At 37.5% G+C, this 25,829-nt stretch overlaps 1 protein-coding gene across 2 annotated transcripts in view; it reads right to left on the bottom strand.

Annotated features, from left to right (window-relative positions):
- Cers6 (ceramide synthase 6) overlaps positions 1–25,829 on the bottom strand; it is a 281,227-nt gene that overhangs the window by 177,015 nt on the left and 78,383 nt on the right. For both annotated transcript variants that reach the window (XM_005315692.5, XM_005315693.4), the window contains exons 2-3: positions 19,946–20,051; positions 7,360–7,490 (exon numbers count right to left, since the gene is read on the bottom strand). In XM_005315692.5, coding sequence (XP_005315749.1) covers positions 7,360–7,490; positions 19,946–20,051 — 237 coding nt within the window. The remainder of the gene's footprint in view (positions 1–7,359; positions 7,491–19,945; positions 20,052–25,829) is intronic.

Here is a 25,829-nt window from a genome sequence, read left to right as displayed (position 1 = left end):
ACACCCATCTACTGTTACAACCTTCCCTCTGATTTCTGATCATCCTCTCTCCACCACTTCAGAGTCATTCACAAGCTGCAACACTTTCAACACTGTTATGGACTGAACAGTGAAGCCCCCAATTTGTCGTTGAAACTGTACCTCTCTATGTGAGCATACCTGGAGACAGAGCCCATTAAGGTTAAATAGGGCCAGGAGGGTAGGGACCTAATCCAATATGATTAGTGTCTTTATAAGAAGGGGAAGGACACCAGTGATGCTCACCCAGAAATTTTGCACAGTACGGCCATTTTCTGAGGAAGGGACATCCTATTACAACTAAAACGACTGTGCTGCCACTAAGAGGTAAGCTACTTAGAGACACAAAAGATGAAGCATAAAACATAATGAATCCACTTTCTCCAGGACTCTAAAGAGGCAGCTTTGATAAAAGCGTAACTAGAGAAGTGCAGGTCGGAGCACACAGCTCTATATGTGCGAGTTTGTGGGGACATATATATGACACTATGTAAGTTAAAAATATTCAAGTATTGATGATCATTATTATCCAAAGTACAGGTATGAAGACATGAAAAAAAAATTCAAGTATTTATTTCTGGGTAGTAGGCTGTGGAGTAAATTCACCCCATTATTTTTTTGGGAACATTATACATGCTTTTATACATCCTTTATAACCAAAATCAATTATAATGATTTACATGACTGTTCTAAAACAAAAACAAATAACTTTTAAAGTAGATTAAACACAAAAGAAAAATGGAAAACAGGTTCCCTAAAATGACAGCTGAGTGTTAATAGAGAACATTAGGGCTTAATAAGTTTGGTTATTCTTGTATACATTTTCTCTTCTTCATCACCATCAAACTCCATGGTGGACAAAATTATTGGAAAATTATTAAATGAAAAAGGTCTTAGAAATTTAGTATGTTAAAAAACAACAACAACAACAACTGAACAGTCAAATGTGAGCACAGCACAAAAGTACAAAATATATAGCCAGCTTGACCAAGGTATGGCCTGTCTGATATTTTTAGAAAAAATCTGTTTTCCTTAATTAGCCAGTACACATGAATGAGAGGCCTAGCCATATGCCAACCAAGAATGTGAGAGCCTTGATCTAAATGAAAACCTGAGTTCCCTGGCCACAGATGGTAGGTCTAGAATAGAAAGAGGAGCCAAACTTCAAAAGCCTATTTGAGGCAAGAGTAGACTGTCCACAGTCCAGTTCATCAGTCTTTAGAACTTCTGTCAAGAAGATGCTACTGCCTTGAAGATACTCACAGCTTCAGTGAGCACAAGCTATCTGCACACTCTCCAGGCACCACACCCTAGGAGTGCTGAAGACTGCCACAGCGTTCCAGATCTCTTCTAATGTTTCTATTACACAATGGCACTCTGAGAAGTAGCTGACCATGCCTGGCACAGTAAAAATATGTTCTTTTTCTTGGAATGCTGAAAGAATCACCAAGAGCATTGTACCTCCAAGGCGGAGCTCAGCAAACTATGGCTTTCAGGACAAATCCAATCATCCATTGGTTTCTGTATGGCCCACAAGTTAAGAAGAGATTTTATATTTCTTAATGGTTGAAATTTTAAAAACAATAAATACTTCTATGACACACCAGAATGATGCATTCAAATTTCAGTATCCATAAATAATGTTTTCTTGGAACTCAGCCACACACATTTACATTGTCCCTGGCTGCTTTTGTGCTGCAAAAGCAGAACTGTAATTGCAACACAGTCAATTGTGGTCTAAAATATTTTACTTTCTGACCATTTAGAAAGTTTGCTGACCTCTACCCCAAAGTTAAAACTGACCTGAATACAACTCACAAACTTAAAAGTGCTTAAAATAACAGACTTGAATGCTAAGACATTTGCTGAGCAATAAGTAGGCCTCTGTGTGCTTTGGATGACAGCAGGTGTTCACCAATCTAGGCACTGTTTTTGCATCAATGGGCAAACGTCCACTCCCATCACCATGACAGCAATAGCACAGCTCAACACTGAATTTTTCAAGAACTAAGACATGGTTCTCCTATTTTCTGATTTTTTTTTCCAGACATAGGAACAGCATCTAAACATTGCCGATCACATACCCTAATACTGAAATAAGGAAGATGCCATTGTTCTGGAAGATAATACGTCCTCAAATATTGCATTGGTCTTCAGGAGAATTTTGGCAGTGAATTTTGTAAAAGATGAATTTTGTAAAACATATTCTAATGGAGAAAATAATCAAAACTGAGTTTCCTCTCCGGCAAAACTTTATCCATCCTGAGTATAAAAGGCATGAAAACAGTTTACAAACATTAAGTTAGTGTTTGTACAAACAGGTGGCTGGGTATGGACGCTTGGTGAAGATGTTCTCTACATAATTTACTCTGATCAAGAACTGATCTGAAATCAAGGATTTGAGAGATTCAATTGCTGTTTTCATGCACAATCCCACTCCTTTTCCTCTACCCAGTCATCAGGCTCCACTTCCTTTCTGAGGTCACAAAACAGCAGGTGACTTACCTAAGTAAAAAGAAAAAAAAAACACTCTTTGTATTCACAGAGCCTGTAGAGGTGGCTTGAGGGCAACTGACTCAAGTGAGAACTGATGAACTGTCCTGAATTCAGTGATATCATAAATTTGACAACTATAAGACTTCTGTGCAGAATTAAGATTTCAAAAGGGTTTGCCACTGTACAGAAGTGTTCAAATACAGAAGCATATGGGGTAGTTTTAATCCACATAAACTCTAAATTTTGGAATGCCTGAAGAAAGGGGATCTTGGGCCCTCATCTTACACAACATAAGGCACTATCACTTCTGTACCATATGGAGAAAACTTCAGTTCACATAAATCCGTGCTAATCTGTGACATGTGAATATTCCTTACCTTACACTTTAAGGTTATCATATGGGGAATCATACTTCCAGGCACCTGGAGACTGTTTAAGTGAAAGCCATATATAATATTTACTCCCTGACATGTGCTATTAAACATGATACATGATATTCAAAAACAATGAGTCAAGGAAACCATTCATTCTAACATCTCTGCCTCTTCCTGCTTCATCCTGCATATATATATATATATATATATATATATATATATATATATATATATATATACACACACACACATATCTCAGATACAGCTTATTTCATATGGTCCTGAATAACAAAACCTAGAGCTCTGATGCAGCTGTTGGAGAAGTATGGCAAAGCTGCAGCATGATCCCAACCAGCACTGGCTTCTATCAGAATCACTTTCTCCAAAAATGTCTCACATGACATCTCATTGTCATAAATACTTCACTCTCTCTTGAAAATCTCTATTGCAGTTGCCAATAAGAATTTAAATGCTGCTGGAAGAAAGAGTCATCAAAAGTGACACAACTTTGAATGACTGACACCAAGTGACAGGGAAAGAAATCACAGCCATGTTTCTGTGCATTACTCACCAAATGTTGCTCTTCATTAGATGGGTGTGCCCACCGCTGGGTGTGTTGGCAGATGCATACCAGCACTGTCTGGCATGCCTACGGGTGCTATTATACACTGATGAGCGATGAAACATAATTTCCTTGAAGGGACTCTTTATAGTTTGGTACTATAGTTATAATCACTAAATTTTCTGCTTTCTCTTTTGATTTTTAGTATTTTTAAATAGCAGGCATCTCTCTTTTTAACCAGAAATATGTGGCAGATGTACTTGGAACATTTATTTAAACAAACAAACAAATAAATAAACAAACAAAAAAATCCGAAAATGTCCAGACCCTCATCTGTATCATCTTACTGAATCAGACACCCTGGGGTGGAACTTGCATGTGAATTTTGAAAAACTCACTGATTATGAAATACTTTCCTGGTTAAGAAAAACCATTCTAGATTATTTTTATAGACAAATGACTATGTCACATACATGTGCCTACACAGTCTGATGTAATTCTACTTTGTCCCTTGTGGTATTTTTCTAAATATTCTCCTTTGCAATCCAATTCTTTACTCTGAATTTGTTTGTTTGTTTGCTCCGGTATTTGTTTTTGAGACAGACTATTGCCGTTACCAAGGTTGATCTTGAACTCATGTATTCAAGTGATCCTCTCACCTCAGCTTCCTGAATCACCAAGACTATACAGCACCACACACAGCTCTTTCCTTTGAATTCCTTCTTTTAAATTTCCAAAGAGCTTTTCAGAGTCAGGAAATTGGCCTCTAAAAATTTTATGCTAAGTCAGTGTATTGGCACTCTTCAGTGTTGAGACCAAGTGGCAACTGAGATCAGCAACTCCCTCCAGAACAATTCCATTTTAACATTCAGTCATTTAATCAATATGTATTCAGTAGAGTGTGTGTGTGATGGTAAAGGTGAAGAGAAAAGGAGGAGGGACGAGGCATGGCCATCGTGCTCTTCAGTGAACACTTATGATAAAACTGGTAGCAATGATAGCCAGGTAAGAACAGTTAAGTAATCACAAAATTGCATATGATTCAATATTAAAGCATTACTTGCAATAAGTGCTCACAGGAGTCAGGAGAACTATTACTTACTCTAGACCCAGCAGTCAGGCCACCCTTCAGAAAGGGCCTGACAATTGAGAAATGGGTAGGGGATACATGGGTCGGGCAGAGGAAGTGGGTACTCTATGCTAGGAACACTGCAAACTGAGGCAGGAGTGAACGCACCACGTATAGTGAAAACACAGCCTTCTGGAAGAAGAGGTCACTGCAGTGATTAACATCAAACATACAAATGCCAGAATCTGATTATCAGCTAAGGAACTTAATATTTATCCTAGAATTATAAGATAATCATCAAGGTTTTAAAACAGCAGAACATGGGGATAGTAGTATTTTAGGACACTATGGGTGGAGGGTAACAAACAAATGCCTATGAGTCTGAGGGATAATAAGGAAACCTATGGGAGCTATCAGGATCTGTGCTATAGTGGTGGATTTACAAAGAATTAATGGAACCCGGTGGCACGTTGATTTCGGTTTCCAGCCTGTTTGTTATGAAACACAGGCATACAGACAATGCAAGAAGAATAGAAATACATCAGAGTTGCAGAATGATGCCTTAGAAGAAACATCTTCCCTAAACACGTGGCTCTGGAAGAAGATAGTTAAAGTAAATAATTTCTACATAGAGAATAGAAGGTAGAGTAAGAAACACAAGAGAGGCTGAATCTAGAGAAGCAGCACATCAAAGACCACAGGAGAAAAACAGACTAATTCAAACAAGAGTCCTTGGAAAGAGAAGAATCTACTGGCAACCCAGAAACCAAAGAAAAAGAGAATGACAGAAGAAGAGCTCATCAATACCATCTCATGCAACACAGCAATCAAAGGCCACTGGCGTTGACCAAGTAATCCCAGCAACCCCCACATGTCTCCAAACCATAGTACTTTTTTTTTTAATCTTCATTATTGAATGTTGATACCAACTGCTTAACACACATATAAAATTATTGTTAATTTTAAATTTCTTTTTAGTTGTTATTTATTTTTATGTGGTGTGTAGGATTGAACCCAGTGCCTCACACATGTGAGGCAGGTGCTCTACCACTGAGCTATTGCCCTGGTCCCATATATAATTATTTTTAAATGTCTATCATCAACTCATAAGATTTTGGTCTTATCTTTTTTGACACAGAGATAATAAACTTCTTGAGGGAAGAGATCACAGTGTGCACTTTATATACTGCCTCCTCCCTACCATTGTGCCTTCACATTACCATGCCTCTAGCAATCATTCTGAAATATTTTTAATTGAATGTGACTATGACTGTCCTTTTTATTGGGATACATCGGTCAGGAACAGTTATAGTCAAGGAAGAGACACAGACATGAGACCAGTGTTGGCCTTTGCTACTCAAATGTGGTCCACTGGACCAGCATCATCAGCATCAACTGCAAATTGGTTATAAATTCAGAATCTCAGCTGCCATTCCAGACCAAGTAAATCAGAATATAACAAGATCCCCAGATGACTGATGCCTATGTACGCTCATATTTGAAAAAAAAAAAAAAAAACTGCTATAAAGTCAGCATAGAAGGGGTAGGACTAAGTTACCGAAGAAGTTAGTTGGAGGATGAGAAGAGGGCCCATGACTTTGAGCATGTGAGTATATACCAAGGCTTAACTTCACCGCTCCTCAGACCCATGGCTCAGTGAGGGAGCCCAGGCCTTTGACATACACAGCAGGACCAGGTCAGGAAGCAAATCCAGCTTTTGATCATGAGCCCAGATGCATAAATCCTTCCATAAATTACTGCTCAGTTTAATTATAGGAAGGGTTTTGCAGATTGTATCAGCTTGGTTGTTTTTCTATATTTTATAAATATTCTGACCTCTAAACATCCTATTTAGGATCTACGTATTTACCCAGGCTTAGGAATTCTGATTCTCATTAATTCTCTTATAATGTTAAGTTTCCCTCTAAATCTTAGATTGCAGTTGCTAAAATACTTTTTTATGCTCTCAACCTAAAAATGCAACTCTCACCCCAAATGGAAAGGGTCTAAAATTAAGATTCTTACACTGACAGCTCTATTGTTAAATGAACAGGTATCAGTAAAAAGCTCCCTAAAGAAAGAATTGTTGGACAAAGGAATAGTCGTATTCTAAAAGGTGAAGACCAAATGGGGTGCTGGCTTCCAAGGCAGTTTACCATTATTGGGGATGTGCTCAATGCTTCAGTATTTCTTCCTCTGATTTTTCCTAAGTATATTGAATATCACCATTTGAAGATATCACTATGCTAAAAGAGTTCTATGTGGTCTTATTATTTCTAACAGCTCTACTGACACATAATTTATACACCATGAAGTTCACATTTCGGAAATGAGTGAGATTCTCATTCCGTCCCCTACCTTCGAGCAATGCTTCATTAAACTCACCCAGGAACAGAACATAGCCATTTCTTAAATCTTCAGCAATGTAGGACATTGTTATAACCTTCTGATAATATATTCTAAAATCTCAGTTTTTATCAGTGGAAACATGTCTTGACCAAATCCCTTCTTTAAAATTCAAACTCTCGGCTTCCATAAAAGTAATGACTTGTAATACAATATTTTAAAGATGTCTTTAAAATACCATGGTAGGCCCTTGCAATCTAAATTATTTTGCAGGAACTCCATTAGGAAGTGAACTTATTTACTGTGTTCCAAGCAGAAATCTCAAATCTTACAAGGAAGTGTCCCCCATTTTTCCTGAACTACTTTCCACCAGATGACATGCTTTCTAAGGGCTGCTGGATCCTGTATATATCTGTTATTCTTTACCTGTGGGATAGCATGAAGACAGAGGCAGGTTTCTCTTTCAAGAAAAAAAAAAAAAAAAAGCTACTCACATGCTCTCACAGAATCTCGTCAGGGTGCTGGGCTTCTCCTGATTGCGCCTCTGTCGAAACCAGCGCTGAATGCTTCGCACATCCCAGTCCAGTTGCTTGGAGAGGCCCTCCAGTCTCTTCTCATCAGGATGCTATAAAACAAGTTGCCAGAAAAAATTATTTTCAATACACTTTCACTTTCACCTTAAAACAGATCCTTGTGCATGTTTGGGTTTTTGATTGTTTCCCTGTTTATACCTGCTACTGAGATTTCTGTATTTACCACTGAGCATCTAGGCCTTCCATTAGCAGAATGAACAGAAATAACCACAAGGTGACTCATTATGAAATAAGATGGGAAAATATGAATCTTGTTCTGATGCTTGCACTTCTCCTTATCAGCAATGCACTTTGTTAGAGGCAACTCAGACTGGATGAACAGCCAACCGGCTGAGTCTGCTCCATCAGCCTTCAAGGAAAGGGAGTCCAATGCAGAACTTTCCAAGAGGCACCATTTGAATATTTCACTTTCTTGGGGGCTGGGGGGAAAGCTGTGCATACCTATTGCATATCTGGATAATGGAGGACAAACAAAAAGCACAGAAAAAAAAATCCCAAAATGCCTACTGTCCCATTTCTACTATCAAACATGTTCTCCCTCCCCACTGTGTCCCCATTCTTCACACATTCCTCTTTAATTCATTTTCTTGGTCACTCCTTTTGACTGCGAATCCCACATCAAGTCTTTTTCTAATACTATGCATTACCTGAAGAAGTAAAGTAGGTGGAGAGGACAGAACTGGCCCTGAAATGACAGGTATATAGGTTCAATTCCTCAACTCCATTCACTTCTCTGAGCTTCTATTTACTCATCTATAGAAGTAAGGGTTGAGGACAGGGGCTATAGCTCAGTAGTAGAATACTTGCCTAGCATGCACAAGTCCCTGGATTCAATCTCCAGCACTGTTAATAATAATAATAATAATAATAATAACAACAACAACTTATCAACCTAAATGTGATTATGGTAAGAACTAAATGTGAAAATGTTTGTAAAATTAGTTTTTTTTTCTTTTTTCTCATCTCTCTTCAATGTTAGAGAGCAGTCTGCCAAAAATCTTTGAGTGTGCCCTGCTATTCAACAAAAGCAGGCCAAGTGAGTTCTATTTCTCTATTATATTTTTGCTTTGATATTCATGGTCAGAGAAAATAATCAAAAGGGGAGGAGGAGCCAGGTGTAGTGGAGGACACCTGTAATCCCACCAGGTTGGAAGGCTGAGGCAGGAGAATCGCAAGTTCAAAACCAGCCTCAGCAATGGAGAGGTGCTAAACAACTCAGTGAGACCTTGTCTCTAAATAAAATACAAAATACGGATGGAGAGGTGGCTCAGTAGTTGAGTGCCCCTGAGTTTATTCCCCAGTACCAAAAAAAAAGGGCAGGGGGAGGCAGGATGGCCACCCCTCAAGTTTTATGTGTGTAATATACACATAAAACCTTTTTTTTTCTCTTATGGTTGGCATTTTTTAAATTTTTACTTATTTTTATTTATATATGACAGCAGAATGCATTATAATTCTTATTACATATATAGAGCACAATTTTTCATATCTCTGGTTTTATACATAGTATATTCACACCAATTTGTCTTCATACATGTACTTTGGATAGTAATGATCATCACATTCCACCTCTGCCCCATCTAAAGTTGGTCTATTCCTCCCATGCTTCTGCTCCCTATCCCACTATGAATCAGCCTCCTTATATTAAAGAAAACATTCAGCATTTGTTTTTTTGGGATTGGCTAACTTCACTTAGCATTATCTTCTCTATCTCCATCCATTTACCTGCAAATACCATGATTTTATTCTCTTTTATTGCTGAGTAATATTCCATTGTGTATATATATGCCACATTTTTTTTGTCCATTCATCTATTGAAGTTCATCTAGATTGGCTTCACAGTTTAGCTATTGTGAATTGTGCTGCTATAAACATTGATGTGGCTGTGTTCCTGTAGTATGGTGTTAAAATCATATGATCATCTCAATAGACACAGAAAAAGCATTTGACAAAATACAGCACTCCTTTATGTTCAAAACACATAACATCTTTCTAAAAGCATCTCAAGCAACTCAAGGGGTTTGTTTACCCCCAAAAGTTAACCTATTGAAACCCTAATCTCCAACGTGATGGTATTAAGAAGTGGAGCCTTTGAACGATATTAGTACACTTAAAAGAAGACACCAGAGTGCTTACCCATGTGCATGTGCTCTCTCTCTCTGTCCTTCCCTCGCCCTCCTCCCCTGGCCTCCCAACTCTTGCTATATGAGGAAGTGGGCTTTCATCAAGAACTGGACCATGCTGGCACCCAGAGCTTAGACCTCCACTCTCCAGAGCTGTGAGGAATAAATAAATGTTGCTTAAGCCATCTAGTCTGTGGTATTCTGTTGTGGCCTCGTGAGCTGATTAAAGTAGTCAAGACACCCAGAAAACACACCTACTAGACTCAGGGTACGAAATATGCTGACCTGTGCCTATAAATGTTACTTGCCAACTTTCCACTGGCATGTGCCTGAGCCCTTTCTCATAGTAATGACACCACCCACATTCTCATGACTCCCCTAATAAAAAATATTGAAGGGAAAAGAAAAAGAAAAACAAAAACAAAAATGCCTACAACACATCTTGGCTATAACATTTCCCTAAATAAACTAATTTTTAATTTCAATTTATTTTCTAATTTATTAATAGAAACAATATTCCTATGCCTCACAAATTTTAAATTGTCCAAAGTTTTACCTTTGTTCCTGTTCTTTAAATCTCTCCTTTCCCTTCTTTAAAAGGCAACCATAGTTATTAAATCAGTTTCTTTCCAGTTATTTTACATAAGTAAAAGCAAAATTGAATGTGCCCGATCACACAAATGGTCACACTGTGGACTTTGTTCTAGACTTCGTGTTTTCCACTTTACAAATATTTCCATATCAGTGTATAGAAATGCTCTTATTCTTTTGTAGAATGGTAGAGATGTACTATAATTTATGACCCATTCTGCTGTGAACACACATTTAAGTAGCATCCAAACTTCTGCTACAAACAATGCTAAGGTAAATAAGCTTGCCATGAGTCATTTTGTACAGGTTTATCTGTGGGATCTTGTCCTCAAAGTGAAAGTTGTTGATCAAACGCATCTGTGTTTTGGTATCTTATTTTCCTATTAAGAAAGTACTCTCACTGGAGATTTTATCAACTTATACTCTCACAAGCAGGAGTATCTATTTCCTAAGTCTCTTTAAGAGAACAAGATGTCAAGCTTCTTTATTTTTTCAGCCTGATATATTAAAAATAATATCTTGGTATACCTTTGATTTTCCCCCCTAATGAGATAAGCATCTTTACATACATTTTAAAAATCACCTGCATTTCACTTTTTCCTAAAGAGTATGGTCATGTCTTATTGCTTAATTTTTTTTTTAATCTGTTGGGATTTTCTTCATTGATTTGTAGGATTTCTTCATTTATTAGGGTGGTTGCACTCTTTTCTGTACTGTAAGTTGCATGTTTTTTTTTAACCATTATGTCATTTGTGTTTTAAAATTTGCTGATGTGCTGTTTGCTTGTTTTTTTATTTGTAGATGGTTGCTAAATGCAATAGTTTCTAAATTCCAAATGTTATTAAAACTCTCCCACGTTTTCATCTAATACACTCAAGGTTTTGATGCATTGGCATTTTTACTGCATTTAGAAGATATGCTGCCATTCAGTGTGAGTTATAAATCTAACTTTCTTTCTTTCCAAATGGCCACCCTAAATCCCAATATCATCACTCCTCTTTTCCCCACAGAATAACCAATCTACTCCTTCACTGTCTATGTGCCAGTCATATGCAGTCAGTTTTCTCAGAAGTCTTTGTTTATTTTTCTGTGTGAGATTTAGAATTAACTTGTCTATTTTCAAAATGAACAAGTGGCCAAACAAACAAACTTGTTTGTATTTTAAGTAAGATCATACCAATTTCTTAAATTAACATAGGGTGAAATAACATTATCATTCAATTTGTTTTTTGTGTCCATCAAGAATGTTTGAAAACTTTCCTCATACAAGTCTTACACATACTTTGTTCTTTATTCCTGTGGATTTTTTTTTTTTGCTTGTTTCTATTGTAAATAAGTTGCTTTCTTATAACCTTTTAACTGTTTCTTGTTTGCATGTATATGAGAGCTACTGGATTTTGGTTAGATTTTGTATTAAAATTTCATATTTTTTGTGATACTTTTGCATTGGATACGATCACATAATAGTCCGTTACTGGAATATAAGATCCATATTCAATGAAACATTTCAGTATCTTTTTTCATCAAGACCTAGTTTATAGTGGAACTCAATGGGTACATCTTCAAATAGCAATAGTTTCGCCTCCTTCTTCCTAATTTTCAGGAACATTTTTCTTTCTCTTACCTATGTGCTAGTTCAATGTAAAATGTGGCACAACACAGAACAATAGTTATAAGAGGCACTCCTATCTGTTCTGGACGTTAGTGGAAATACCTTTAGTTTTCTGTTAAGCAAGAGGCCAGAATGGGGACTGAGATACAAATATATTTGCATGTAAAGCACCTGTTCCTAGTCACATAATTTTATTTTAATCAAAAAGATGTTAGGACTCAGTAATCATGCAGCATCATGTATTTTGTTTTTTCTCCTCAGATGTTTGTTTGTTTACTGTGCTGGGGACCAAACCCAGGACAAGCACTATAACAATTTACCTGCAATCCAGCACACCTTAGATGTACTAATAAGTGATTTACATAGGTTATTTAAAAAATATCCAATACAGGGAAGGCCTTGCAATCCTAGAATAAACTCTATTTGGTGATGGCAAATAATTCTTTTAATGTGATACCATCATTCAGCTTTCCTCACTGAAAACTAGATTCTATTTGCTAATCTTTTATTTTAAAAATGTTCATCAATATTAGTGAGTAAGATTGGTGTCTATTATTTTGGCGGGGATGGGGAGGGCTGCTGAGAATTTTGTCAGGCTTTGATATGAATGTTTTATTGCCACATCAAAAGAGACTTGGATGACTTTTCAAATTTTCTGTGCTGTGATAGAGTTTAAGAGAATTAAACAGCTTTGAAGATGTTAGAATTCTTTTCAAGACAGATTTGTTAGTTTGCTTGACCACAGTAACCATTTCACCATGTATATCAAATATATATGTGTTGTATAGGAACATATTTTGATATGCATATTGCATACCTTAAATATATACAATTCAAAAAAGAGAAAGGGCAAATATAATTTCTGATACATTAGGTGTGAATTTAGGCATTAACCCACCTTAGCAATGCTAATTATCTGAGCAATAAAAAAAAACATGCCCATATGTTCAATAACTGTTTCATGAGAATAAGAAAGAAAGAATAAAAAAGAGAATTATTTTTTTGTTAGATCATCTGAGCTGGCTATGTTTTTGTAGTTTTGCTTTTTAAGTACACAGAGAAAATTATGATTTTTCTAGAATAATTACTTCATCATGAAAAGAATTTTTATTCTTGTCTTAAGTAAATCAGTTGATAGACTGTGAGGCATGGTGAAGGGGTACATTAAGCAGGGTGAAGGGCAAGGCTACTCCCAGCAAACTCCTGCTCCCACTCCCAGCTCCTTATATATTATTTTTAATATGAGAATAATTTCCTTTTTTTCAAGTTTTCCCATTTTGTTTGTCCCTCAATTTTTCTCTGCTTCTGTTGGTTATCAATTATTATATCACTATTTGTGCTTGCTTAGTCTTTTTTCTTTATGGGACTGATTTTCTATTACAAAAAACTAAACCAGTGAAGTGCTTTCAGATCAAAATTTCTTAATTCTATTGTTTTGCTAACTCATTAATTTTGGCTTTTATTTTTATTGTCTCTGCCTTTTGCTTATCTCCATTTATTTTGTTGTTCTTTTTCTAATGTTTAAAGTGGCAATTTTTTCATATATTCATGAGTTTTCAGCTGAGCACTGTTTGGCATGGCACAAATAAGTACTGCTTTCATTATTTGTTTATGAAATATTCTGGAATTTTGTTTTTAATCAAGAATTGATTAAGATAGCACTCAGAGGAGCTGGGCTTATAGCTCAGTGGTAGAGTGTTTGCTGAGCATGTGTGAGACGTTGAGTTTGATCCTCAGCACCACATAAAGTTAAAAAATAAAATAAAATAGAGGGTTTTTTAAATTTTTAATTTGTCATATATGACAACAGAATGCATTGCAATTCATATTACACATATAGAGCACAATTTTTCATATCTCTGGTTGTACACAAAGTAGAGTCACATCCTTTGTGTCTTCATAGATGTACTTAGGGGAATGATGACCATTGCATTCCACCATCTTTCCTCCCCCTATGCGCCCTTCCTTCCCATCCCTCCCCTTTTCCCCTTTGCCCTATCTAGTGTTTATTTAATCCTCCCACCCCAACCCCAACTGCAGCATATTATGGATCAGCATCCTTATATTAGAAAAATTATTCACTTTGTTTTTTTGGGATTGGCTAACTTCACTTAGCATTGTATTCTTCAGCTCTATCCATTTACCTACAAATGCCATGATTTTATTTTCTTTTAATGTTGAACAGTATTCCATTATTTATATATACCACATTTCCTTTATCCATTCATCTACTGAAGGACATCTAGGTTGGCTCCACAGTTTAGCTATTGTGAATTGTGCTGCACTCAGATATAGCACTCAGATAGAGCAAGAGACCTTTTTATTGTTTTCTGTTTTTATTATTCTAATATTATTAATTTACGTCTAATTTTTAAACCTTATTATAGACTTGTAACATAACTTACAATTTTGGGAAGTATTTGGTAGGCACTTGAAAAGAAAGTATAGTCTCTATATTCAGGACACAAAATTCTAAATGTACCCCTAGATTTTCTTTATTTATTATACTCAAAGGAACTTCTATATTCTATTTTGTTCACAGGATCTATCTGTCATGACCCAGAGGTAAACTAAAATTTCTTAGTATTGTATTTGTTTCTTCTATAATCCCTTTTTATGAAAATATAGGTATACTACTTAATGCATATAAAATATTTGTAACTCTTCTATTTTCATTATGAATTGTATCCTCTGGCAATAAAAAGACAACTCTTTATTTCATTTAATGCTTTTAGAAACCCTACTTCCTTTATTATTTACATTTGCCTAAACATAATCACCTCACTTTTATTTTTAACATTTTAAATTTCTTTGCCTTAAGACATCTCAAAGTTACATACTTTGTTTGTAACTCTACTAGTTGGCAAATGCTGCCATAACAAGGTACAGTACCAAAAACTGAGTAGCATAGATGATAGAAATGTATTGTCTTGGGGTTGCAGAGGTTAGAAGTCCAAGATCAAGGTGCCTGCTGGGTTTGTTCCTGCTGAGAACAAACACAAGGGAAGAATCTGTTCAAGGTCTCTCTCCTGGGCAAGTAGATTGCTATCTTCTCCCTGTGTGTCTTCAATCATCCCCCCCACCCCACATGTCTCTGTTCAAATTTCCCTTTTGTTGTTGTTGTTGTTGTTAATAAGGACACCAGTCATACTGGATTAAGACCCACCCTATTAACCCCACTATAACTTAATTATCTTTGTACATATCCTTTGTCCAAATAAGGTTCCATTCTAAGGTACAGGAAGTTAGGACTTCCATGTATGAAATTGAAGGGCAGAGCATAATTCAACCCATATCAGTAACCTAACCCTGAATTATTTTTTTTACTAGATGAACCAAACCCATTTGTATGCACTGATATGACTGATAAAGTTTTGTTTTTTTATAGTTCTCTACTTTCATTATGTTCTGCTTTCTATTTTCACAATTTTTTAAAAAATATTTTACTACGTAGTTTGCTTTATTTTTCTTTCCTTTGGTGTGCAATTTTTGTTTTGGTGGTTAACTGTATAATTACATGTCTCTTTATTTCTTTTCCATCTTTAATAAATCCATGTGAGCAATAACTAAAACCAGCATTATTTCTTCTTCTCTTTCTCCTCCAATACCCAATACTAGTCAATAGTATTATCTTTCTTAGAGTTTACTCTTGTGCTACTAAACATATTTATACTTCTATTTGATTTGGGAGCTTTGACTGATAAGCCGACTCCCACATGAGAGATTATGCAACCAGTGAATTCACTCAGCTTCACCTGCCTTCCCTCTCCCCTCGATAGTCACTTGTATCATGTCTATGTTGTGAGGACATATAATGTTAACCTTCTGTTCTGTCACCAACACATACATTTTTCTAATATTTTTTAGTTGTCAATGGACCTTTATTTTATTTATTTATATATGATGCTGAGAATCAAACCCAGTTGTCTCACACATGCTAGGCAAGTGCTCTACCACTGAGCTACAATCCCAGCTCCCTTCATATTTCTTTCTCTCTTAGTTTTATAGTTTAAATATACTCAAAACTCACAAGCCTTCCCAGTGATCTTTTGGTCAGATAAAATTAATTATTTAATAGTCTCCTCATGGGCTGGGATAAGGAATTTGCCTACAGTTTTTAAACACAGTCTAAACATGGCACAAGTGGATTATGATATGATCTCACTAAATCATGAAACCTGGCTTTATAGCTGACATATATTCTTAACCCCATAGCCTTAGAACAAATTTGATTAGAAAAGTGAGGTCATTAATTTAGTAGATTTGTGCAAACAATATGTGCAAACCCCCAAATGTTAAAAACATACATACACAGACAACTCTGGGTACCACACTAAAAGCACATGCTCAACATATTCTCAAAAGAGAAGTAATCATTCTGTTTATTCGAATGAAACTGACAACTACAGCTGTGGTCCTTTGGTGCTATCCCAAGACTAGAGATTCAAAAATCTCTCTAAATATAACAGAGCAACCTGCATTTTTTTCACTCCTCAGGCGATTCTATGCAAATGACAGTGTGAAAACACTGTCCCAGACAGATGCTATGTCATGTAATGAATGACTTACCTGCATTATTTTATTTAGTCATCATGAAAGCCTGGGGGGGAAGTTATTCAAAGATTTTTATCAATGAGATATCTGCAACCTAGAGAGATTGAGAAACTTGCAGATAGCCACAACACTAGGAAGCAGGAGCTGATATTCCAATATACAAACCCAAGTTCTGACTGACTCAAACATCAAAGCTGCTAACTATTTCATAAGAGGGCCAGGATCTCTAAGATGTTTAGAAAACCTTAGATTTGGGGGTTAGAGAGGAGGAGAAAGACATAGACAATAAGACTGACTGATTTTATCTCAAAAGGAGGCTCGGTGATAGAAAACTTGTTTACTGTGAATGAGACCTGAGTTGGATTCCCAGCACCAAAAAAGAGAGAGAGACAGACAGACTAGCTGCAGGAAGATGTAAGAGCTTCAAATTTATCAGGTAACGTCACAGATTAGAGCTATGTAGACCAGTACAATTCCACAGGGCATGCCCCACATTCAGAAGGGCTCAACTTGTGGTTTAGCGCTCCATGGATGCCATGTTGAAATTCTTCATAATTTTATCATGGGATCTCTATTTTGCAAGGGAAGTCTACTGGAGTAATGGAGTATGTGCCAGGTGTTTGGAGTCTTAGCTTCTATACAGTTACCATACCCCCCAGATGGACGCCTGGTCATTCCCTTCCCCATCTCCTCACTCCCACCACCTCCCTACCCCTACCTCTGGGATGACAGCTCCCCAGCAGAGGCCAGAGTGAAGGCAAGGGGAGGAGAGGGAACATGGAAGGAGAGGCAAGGAGCAGCCACCTCAGTAGGGGTGAGCCTCTTGCTCACCCCTAACCTGAGCATGGAGATTGCAATGCTCGTCGAGGTCACATATCCACTGTGTGTTGGGACAGTGGGTCCATGGACAGTGTGGAGGCCTGCCTCAACCTCCCCACTCCTATGGCCACAGATCAGTAAATTGCAAGTTCCTGGAGAAAAGGGAAACCCAACAGCTGCGACCAGAAAGCACACGAGGTCACAGAGTGGGGCCTCTGGGCACCTGGGAGGAACTGTACTTGCCACTCTTGACTAGGCAGCATGACATTACACAGCAAACAAAAAGTACCTCAATAGACTGAATGAGAAATTGTGAAAAAAAGAAAACATTTCTATTTTTATACCTTTAATGGTACTTTTCTGTGCTTTTTGAACAAGGAGTCCCACATTTTCATTCCACACTGTTCCCCCAAATCTGTGTGACCCTTCCTGGACATAGGAGACTTAAGGGTTTTGGGGGGGATTATATGCCTACAAACTTGGAGGAAGATAACCCTGCCCTTCTACCAAAGGTCACTTGGCACCATGGTTACAGTCAGGTCGTTGGACAATCATTCAAACTCGCAGATAATTTGCCAGAATTCTCCAAGTTGTGCTCTTCGTACAGCAGTCAGCCAACCTATTTTTATTTTTATTATTATTATTTTTTTACCTTCTTATTTATTTATTTTTATATGGTGCCGGGGATAGGAACCCAGTGCCTCACATATGCTAGGCAAGCGCTCTACCACTGAGTTACACCCACAGCCCAGACAACCTGTTTTAATATCACAGATCAGACCACAGAACCACAAAGAATTCAAGGAAAAACAGCTCACGCTTTCGCTGCATTTATATTTAAAACACAAGGCCTCTGTTTTAATCATGTAAAAACTTCCAGAGGCATCACCTTGGAAACGAAGAGACTACAATCATTAAAATGAACTAGAAGCAAATAAGCTCCAGTGAAGTAAACCTACCTAGTACCTTTCTAGTACCTTTACAGGGGAAATTTCTCCAGTAACCATGATAAGCATAAGGCAAGTGAGATAGAATGTCCACTGTAGGACATCTAAAGGGTGTCTTGCACAAAATTTGTATAAAAAACTAATTTTATTATTCATTTAGAATAATGCATACCTAATGCATTTATAGGGAAATACCTATGAGCTGTAACAGCAATAAAAAATGCACCTGGGGGCTGGGGTCTATATCACGAGACAACACATGCTGAGTGTGCATGAGGCCCTAGGTTCAATTCCCAACACCAAAAAAGAAAAGAAAACCCGAATAATTCCCTGCACATCTGTCTGGTACAAAGAAAAAAAAATGTTTTACTGCAGTAAATCAATACACTAAATGAAAACATGAGGTATTTTTTTTCTAAATATTTTCTTCCTTTAAATACCATAGAATATGTATCCCTTGAGATTGGAACATGGAAATCTAAAATTATCCCTCAAAGCTACAAAGAGCTTTTTCTGAAGTTCCATTCATTATTTTTTTCTTCTTTGCAGAGATGTAAAAAAAAAAAAAAAAAAAATAGATGGTGCTTTTATACTTTTCCCAAGAAAAAATACAATTGTTTACAAGATAGAGAGGAAACCCTTAGAGAATTTTAGTAGGAATGAAGACGATAAACAAGAGTCAATACGTGAATTAAGAGTTGTAAAATAAATCGGGCTTGGTGGCACATCCCAACAGCTGGGGAGGTTGAGACAGGAGGATCACAAGTTCAAAACCAGCCTCAGCAATGAAGAGGCACTAAACAACTCAGTGAGACCCTGTCTCTAAGTAAAATACAAAATAGGGCTGGGGATGTGGCTCAGTGGTTGAGTGCCCCTGAGTTCAATCCCCTTCCTCCAAAAAATAGAGTTCTAAGTTAAGAAACAGACACTACTAATGGTTAGCCTCACAAAAACCCAAAAAGGAGGAGAATTTTTCTTAACACTATCAGATGACATCTTAGAAGCCTGGATAATGAAGCTTTGCAGAAAACTGAAAAAGGGGAAATGAATCATCTGATATCCGAACACACAATTCTTCTCAAAGAATGTCATGCTTCTGCTCTTGTTCAGGCAGGAGCAAGAGAAGACTTGGGCAAGATCTGCAGAGAGAGAGTAGATATATGGCTGCGGTGACTGCTTTACTTGCTTCCCTCTCTGGGCTGACGGTTTCTGGTTCTCCCTTCTCCTCTCCCCTCTGTTCTTCAAGATGGGGTAGGGAGCAGGGGAGGCAGTCTCTCCTCTGCCCTCCCCTGCTTTCCTCTCGCTACTCCTAAGTGGGAGACTGGAACCCCTACCTGATTGGGCATCTGGTCTATTTTATTTCTCTATGTCTTCATTTCTAACTCTCTTTTGACTTTTCACCTTGCAATTCTTTTCTTCTTTAATCATGCATTCATCTAATTACTACAGCTCCCAGAATACACAGACATTTTAAGCAAGCAGGTCCTGTTTCTTCATGGGCATAAATCCTTATTCTTTACCTTTGCGGAGTCCCACCCAGGCCTTATCTGTATTGCTCTATGTCTCCTGAAACTGAAAGAGGCACAGACTCAGACGGGGTGTTATCTAATCACGACTGTTTGTCACAGACAACTTGGGAGTTAACAAGCTGCTCTAGAACATACCCGCCTTCTTTCAGTGACTACTGTTTGGGTTCATTCACAATATCTGTGTTCTCTCTGAGAAACCACCTTCAGGTACCAGGCAGGGCAAAAGCTGAGTCTCAAATTCCAGAGAGCAGAGTCTGACTGCAGCCTGAAAAGGTGGTGGTGGCAATCACACCAAGAAAGGGACATTCATACCTTTGTAATCGCAGTGAAGACTTTTTCCAGAATGGCATTGGGCTGGGCAATTTGTGGTCCATTGGCCTGAATGTTGAGGGCGATGGCACATGGTTTGGCTACAAATCTGAAAATGAAGAGAGAAAGTCAGAAGTTATTCTTTCTATGGCAGTTCTTAATGCCACCAGTTAAACATTACTCAATTATGTCAATAAACTACCAGCAGGATTTTATGGGGGTACATTTTCAGCATTTACCAGGGTAACTATAATATAGACTTAACTGTTTTTCTTTTCTTTAGTCCCCCAGCAGTAACTCTAAAGAAGAAATCTTTTTAAAACATTTAGGCTAGGTGTGGTCGCGCATACCTGGTCCCAGCTACTCAGGAAGCTGAGGCAAGAGGATCACTTGAGCTTCTGAACTCAAGACCAGCCTGGGCGACCCCATCTCCAAAAGAAAACTAAATAAATGGAACATTTAACACCCCCCCCATTTTCCAGTTCTAATGAGAATCAACAGATCAAAAGACTACCAGATAAAAATTTAAGTACATAAATGAAACATAAACAAAACAAACTATGATTTTTAAACGACTCACAGCCTTCTTTCTAACACGTTATCAATAGTCATCTTATATTTTTATTATAAGAAATCATTTACCAAGCACCTGACTACACCTGAAGAAAGAGCACTTTTTTGATCACCCCTCGTCATAAACGTGGCCATTTGTGTCACTATAATCAAAGTGTGCTGTATTCAACCCCCGTCTCGGCTTTATGGTTATTTATGGCTTTCTCACAAGGAGTAGTGAAGGACGTCAGATGGCACCATGCCCTTGACAAGCTGAAAGTGTGAAGTGTTTATGCCTTTTCATCCTAAGCACACGCTCATGTCAACAAGAGTGTGAGCCTCGTTTCTGGCCATTTTTGTGAATGAAGCATGGAAGGAAACTGGGTGAAAAGTGCCTGGGGCCCCTGAGGTACGGTGACATCTCTGACAAAACTGTGGAGAGGAAAAAGCATTTACAACTCGAGAGTCCTTTTAGACTAAATTTCATGAAATAAGCTTCCCTAAATACTCATTTCAGTAGCTGACCTGGACATTTTCTACTAACATCAACTAATTTAAGGTTATATAAAAGGTGACCTAGCTGTAAAGCAACAACGGATAAATGTACAAAATGGATCATGAGTAAATTTTACATGAGACTTCTTTATTAGTTCTCAATGAGATTAAAAAAATGTTAGACAAAAGAGAATTTTTTAATTTAATAGTATAATGAGGCCGCAATACACAGAACGATATAATATACTGAGTCCTATTCAAGCAAAGTGAAAACACTTATTTAAATATGAAAATAAGAACATTATGAATGTGTGAGCTTAAACCAGGAAAGGTATACACAGAAAATGCAATGTAATACCTGTTTACTGGGTTCTCTACAACAAAGGTGGGAAGAATTTATAAATCTTTTAGAAACTGGATCATTCTTAAAATGAGGTATTCTTAATTCTTTTTAATGAAAGTCTTTTTCTGGGACACATTACCTATATCCCTATCTTCCTCATAGGAAGTACATTCTTTTCCCAATGGCCCCAAATTTTCACTATGAACAATAATCAGGGAGCAAAGGTGGTAGCTACAGTGGCAATGGAAATGAATTTTAATGGGTAGTGAGCATAGCAGAGCCCAGAAACTGTTGCCTTAACAAACTTCCTGCTGTCTGGTTATTTGCCTTCTCATCATAATGTAAAATGAGAGGTGTGAAAAGATTTGAAGGCCAGCAAAAAATGAAAAAATGATGTAATGACTAGTTTGGTTAAAAAAAAAAAAAAAGCCCAAAATCAACTCTTCCAATGGTTTGCTTCTACCCATACAAGGTGGCTTCTTCTAAACCCTCCTCGTCATCCCCGAGCCCTCGTCTCTGACACTGTGTTCAAATTCCCTCTGGGGCTTTGTCATCTGCATCCTTCTAACAACCTGCTGATTTTGATCCTAAGCAAATGTCTATGTCAGCAAGAACAGGGACAGGGTCCTCTTTCTTCTTCTAAAAAGCAAAGTGCTTAACAATGATTGAACATTTCATCTTTGTAAACCCCAGGCAGAGCAGGGCACACTTTTTTTTTTCCAGAAAGGTCAATGCCGTGATCAGCTCCCCATTCTGATTTACTGGTGAGGCTGAGTCCCAAATTCTGGAGATTTGGGGAAAAGGGGTGTGTATGTGTCAGGAGAGATGAACAAGTTTAAGAGAATTGAACTCAAGGCAAAGTTTGAAGACCTTTAAAGTTTAAATGGACCCTGGTGTATATGCACAATAAATCAAACCATCTGAATTCTTTGCAAGAAGTTACCATATCATAGGATGTTTCTATTTATAAGTCTGTAACACTGCAGACATTTGATAATACTTGAAGGATGAATAAGTGAACATTTCAGCTAAAATACAACCATAGGTAGGTACCTTACAACTTTCCCAAAGGAACCAGGTGTTTTAACTCCCTTGAATATCACATCTGCACAGTGTCATCTGGACTTCAGAAAGTAAGACACCAACCATTTCAATACCAGATGCCATTTCTATAATCCCCAAGTTCCTGCAATGTCCAAGAGTACCTGTGCAGGCACAGCCATGCCTCACTAGGTACTCTTTCCAAATTATCCAGTACAGAAAGCCAAATACTCAGTTTCTAGGTCTTAGAAAACTGCATACCATAGGCAGAAAAAGTTGATCTCAAATCCCCAATGAGAGAAAAAAGAAGGGTATATAACTCTTCCTATTAGGTATGCTTGATTATATGAAAATATAGATGTTTTATGTGTGTTTACTTATCAAATAATTTAATGCATCTTAAGCATTATTTTCCCCCTCAAACAGCATATTAGATTTCAAATAAAATCAAGTGCAATGGTACACGCCTATCATCCCAGCAACTAGGGAGGCTGAGGCAGGACGATGGCAAGTTCAAGGCCAGCCTCAGCATCTTAGTGAGATCCTGTCTCAAAATAAAAAGGGCTGGGGGTTGGTTCAGTAATAAAGGGCCTCTGGGTTCAATCCCCAGTACTGGAAGAAAAAGAAAAGATTCAAGTCAAACCTATGTTGTGACAGAATGTTATCACATTCTGTCATGGTCCATTTGAGAAAGATGGATTTTTTTTTTTTATGTTGGCCCTACTAGAAATAAGTTTACAAAAATTGTCTGTCAGAATGGTTGGAAAGAATTCTACTGTCATGTATAACTAATTAGAACAATTTTTAAAAAATTAAAGGAAAAACAGAATGGCTGGAGAGAGAGAGAGAGACAGAGATGGAGAAACAGACGGGTGATGAACCTACACATACCAAGTTGTAAAGAGTGTGCACTTTGAAGCTTTGATGATTACCTCCACCAGGAAGTGCCCACTTAATTACGTTTTTATCAAAGGCAGCAACACTACCTTCAAAAGATCAAATATCTGTAAAGTACTTTCATGTGCTCCATTTGAAAGTAAATATAATAAGGATGCAAACTTTGAAAAATACTGGTCTTGGTTAAAAAGCAGAGAAAACATCTAAAACATTCCTACTTTCCAATTCTACTGAACAATGTGTATTTGTATTTTATATATGAATTGAAGGTCTCTGCACAACATACTGAAGCAAGCCCCAGGCAGTGCTCTGGGGAGAGGAATACACAAAACATGAAGTGACCTCAACATTCAAAGACATTTGCAACCTGGGCAAGGAGATTACAATAATAATATTACTATTATTACTGTTACGATTATTATTATTATTATTATTATTATTAATGGGGTATGTGTTATTGTTCTAATCACTTAAAAAAAACAGTCTATCATTTTCAGTAGGTAACATGGCTGGAAATTGTTAGTCCTTTCCAACTGTAACATTTCCTGCACTTTTCAGATGGTTGGTAGGATGATGTGGACATAAAATCCTATACATGACAAAATTGCACAGTGGTAAATCAATCGCTCTCTCCCCTTCTCTCTCTCTCTCTCTCTCTCTCTCTCTCACACACACACACACACACACACACACACACACAAATAAATACAAGAAACAACTGCAGAAATCTGAATACTGTAAGTAAATTGTATCAGTGTCACTATCCTGGTTGTGACATCAAACTAAAGTTTTGTAAAATGTTATCATCAGGAGTCACTGGGTGAAGTGAATGTGAGATCTCCCTATATCAGTTCTTACCACAGTATGTGCATTTGAGATTATCTCAATAAAGATTTCAAAGAAAAAAAGTCCCTGGAAGGGAAGTTCTGTTGTTGTTGAAAACTCCTCACAAACTCTACTCAAACTGTACAATGCAACTACTTCATCCCTCACTTGCACCCCCCACACACACACAAAAGAAAGCTGCAAAACATTCACTACTCAAGGGCTCTGGAGACTGAATAAAAGCAAAGAGACTAGAAAGGAGGCAGGAGTCAAGAATGGAGTCAGCAACCAGCAAAGAAAGTACTCCCTGCCTGCTCACTCATGGATTTATTCTGCAGCTCTACCCTGAGATCAGACAGTCACAGTGGCAGGTACAGCTTTGATAGAAGAACGCACTCTCTTTCTAGCTGTAGGACCCAGGGAAGGAGGCTGGGGGAAGCGGAAAGGGATCAGAGAACCACAGAAAGAAAAGGCCAGAGAAGCAAACCCTAGGTCTGGGTGGGTATAGACCAGGCATGACTCTGGCTGACTTCTGAGCCATGAATGTACAAGGAAACCAATGGCAACCAATAGCTAAGGTTTCAAGAACTGATCTCAGACTTGAAGGCACTGTCCACTGCAGGCAGGACAGGCTGCAGTCTAAGTAAATTGCGTCTCAATAGAAACATCAGTGCTTTCCAAAACAATGGAAAGAATCCAAATTGTCCACAATATAACTTTTGCCATGTCCAGGACACAATCAGGTATGCTGATAAAGAGCCAAGAAAAGACAATCCACTCTTAGGGGACTAACCATGCAAAAGAAAAATTCAGTGAACCGGAACCACACAATCTGAAAAAGAAGAAAGAGAAAAATGGAAAAACAAACAAACATACTTTGAGGACCTGTGGAACTACTTTGAAAGGTTAACCTAGGGGTAACTGGAGTCCCAGGAATAAAACGTAATGGCCAGGAAGAAAAAGAAAATATTCAAAGAAATCAGAGCCTCTCAAATCTGGCAAAAGATTCAGGGACTCAAGAATCCTCAAAAGAAAGAAGTTCAAAAGGAGAAAAATGTGAACGAATCAGAATCAAACCAATAAAAACCAAGATAAAGATATTATTACTATGTCACTAGAAAAAGTACATACTATATTCAGAGGAAAATAACTTATAATTTATTTCCTGTCGGAAATTATGAGGGATCAATGGCAGTGAAATAACATCTTTAAAGTTTTAGAAACAAAAAATAAAAACAAAACCTTAGACACTGACCTTCCCCTGGTCATGGGTGTGCTGCAGGTTAGAGCCAATGAGAATGGCATGGGCTGGAGTTTAAAAGTCAACGTGGAGGTGCAGGTTTAGACACACCTGTGCGCACAGGACCCGTAGGCTTTGTGAATATCCACATAGGCTACAATGTTATCTAAGATAACAGTTTCAGGAAAAGAAAGAGAGGGATGCCAAGAGGGAGAAAGGGAACTGATAGTTATGGACAATTGCTATATGCCAAATGCTTTATAATGTTTTAGCCTTCTTTTAAACCAACACAAACTCTTCAAAGTAAATACTAATCCCATTTTACAATTCTATAAACTAGAGCTCAAAAAAGTTCAAGTGCTTGCCCAAGGTATTAAAGCTAGTTAAGTAGCTTAGACAAGATTTAAACCCAGTTGCTTCTAACATAATCTAGAAGTAAAAAAAAAAAAAAAAAAAAAAAATCATGTCTTCTCCTCTCCCTCATCTACGAAAAG

The sequence above is a fragment of the Ictidomys tridecemlineatus genome, chromosome 7, assembly GCF_052094955.1.
Source record: "Ictidomys tridecemlineatus isolate mIctTri1 chromosome 7, mIctTri1.hap1, whole genome shotgun sequence".
NCBI lineage: Eukaryota > Metazoa > Chordata > Mammalia > Rodentia > Sciuridae > Ictidomys > Ictidomys tridecemlineatus.
This window is presented reverse-complemented; position numbering and strand designations above follow the sequence as displayed.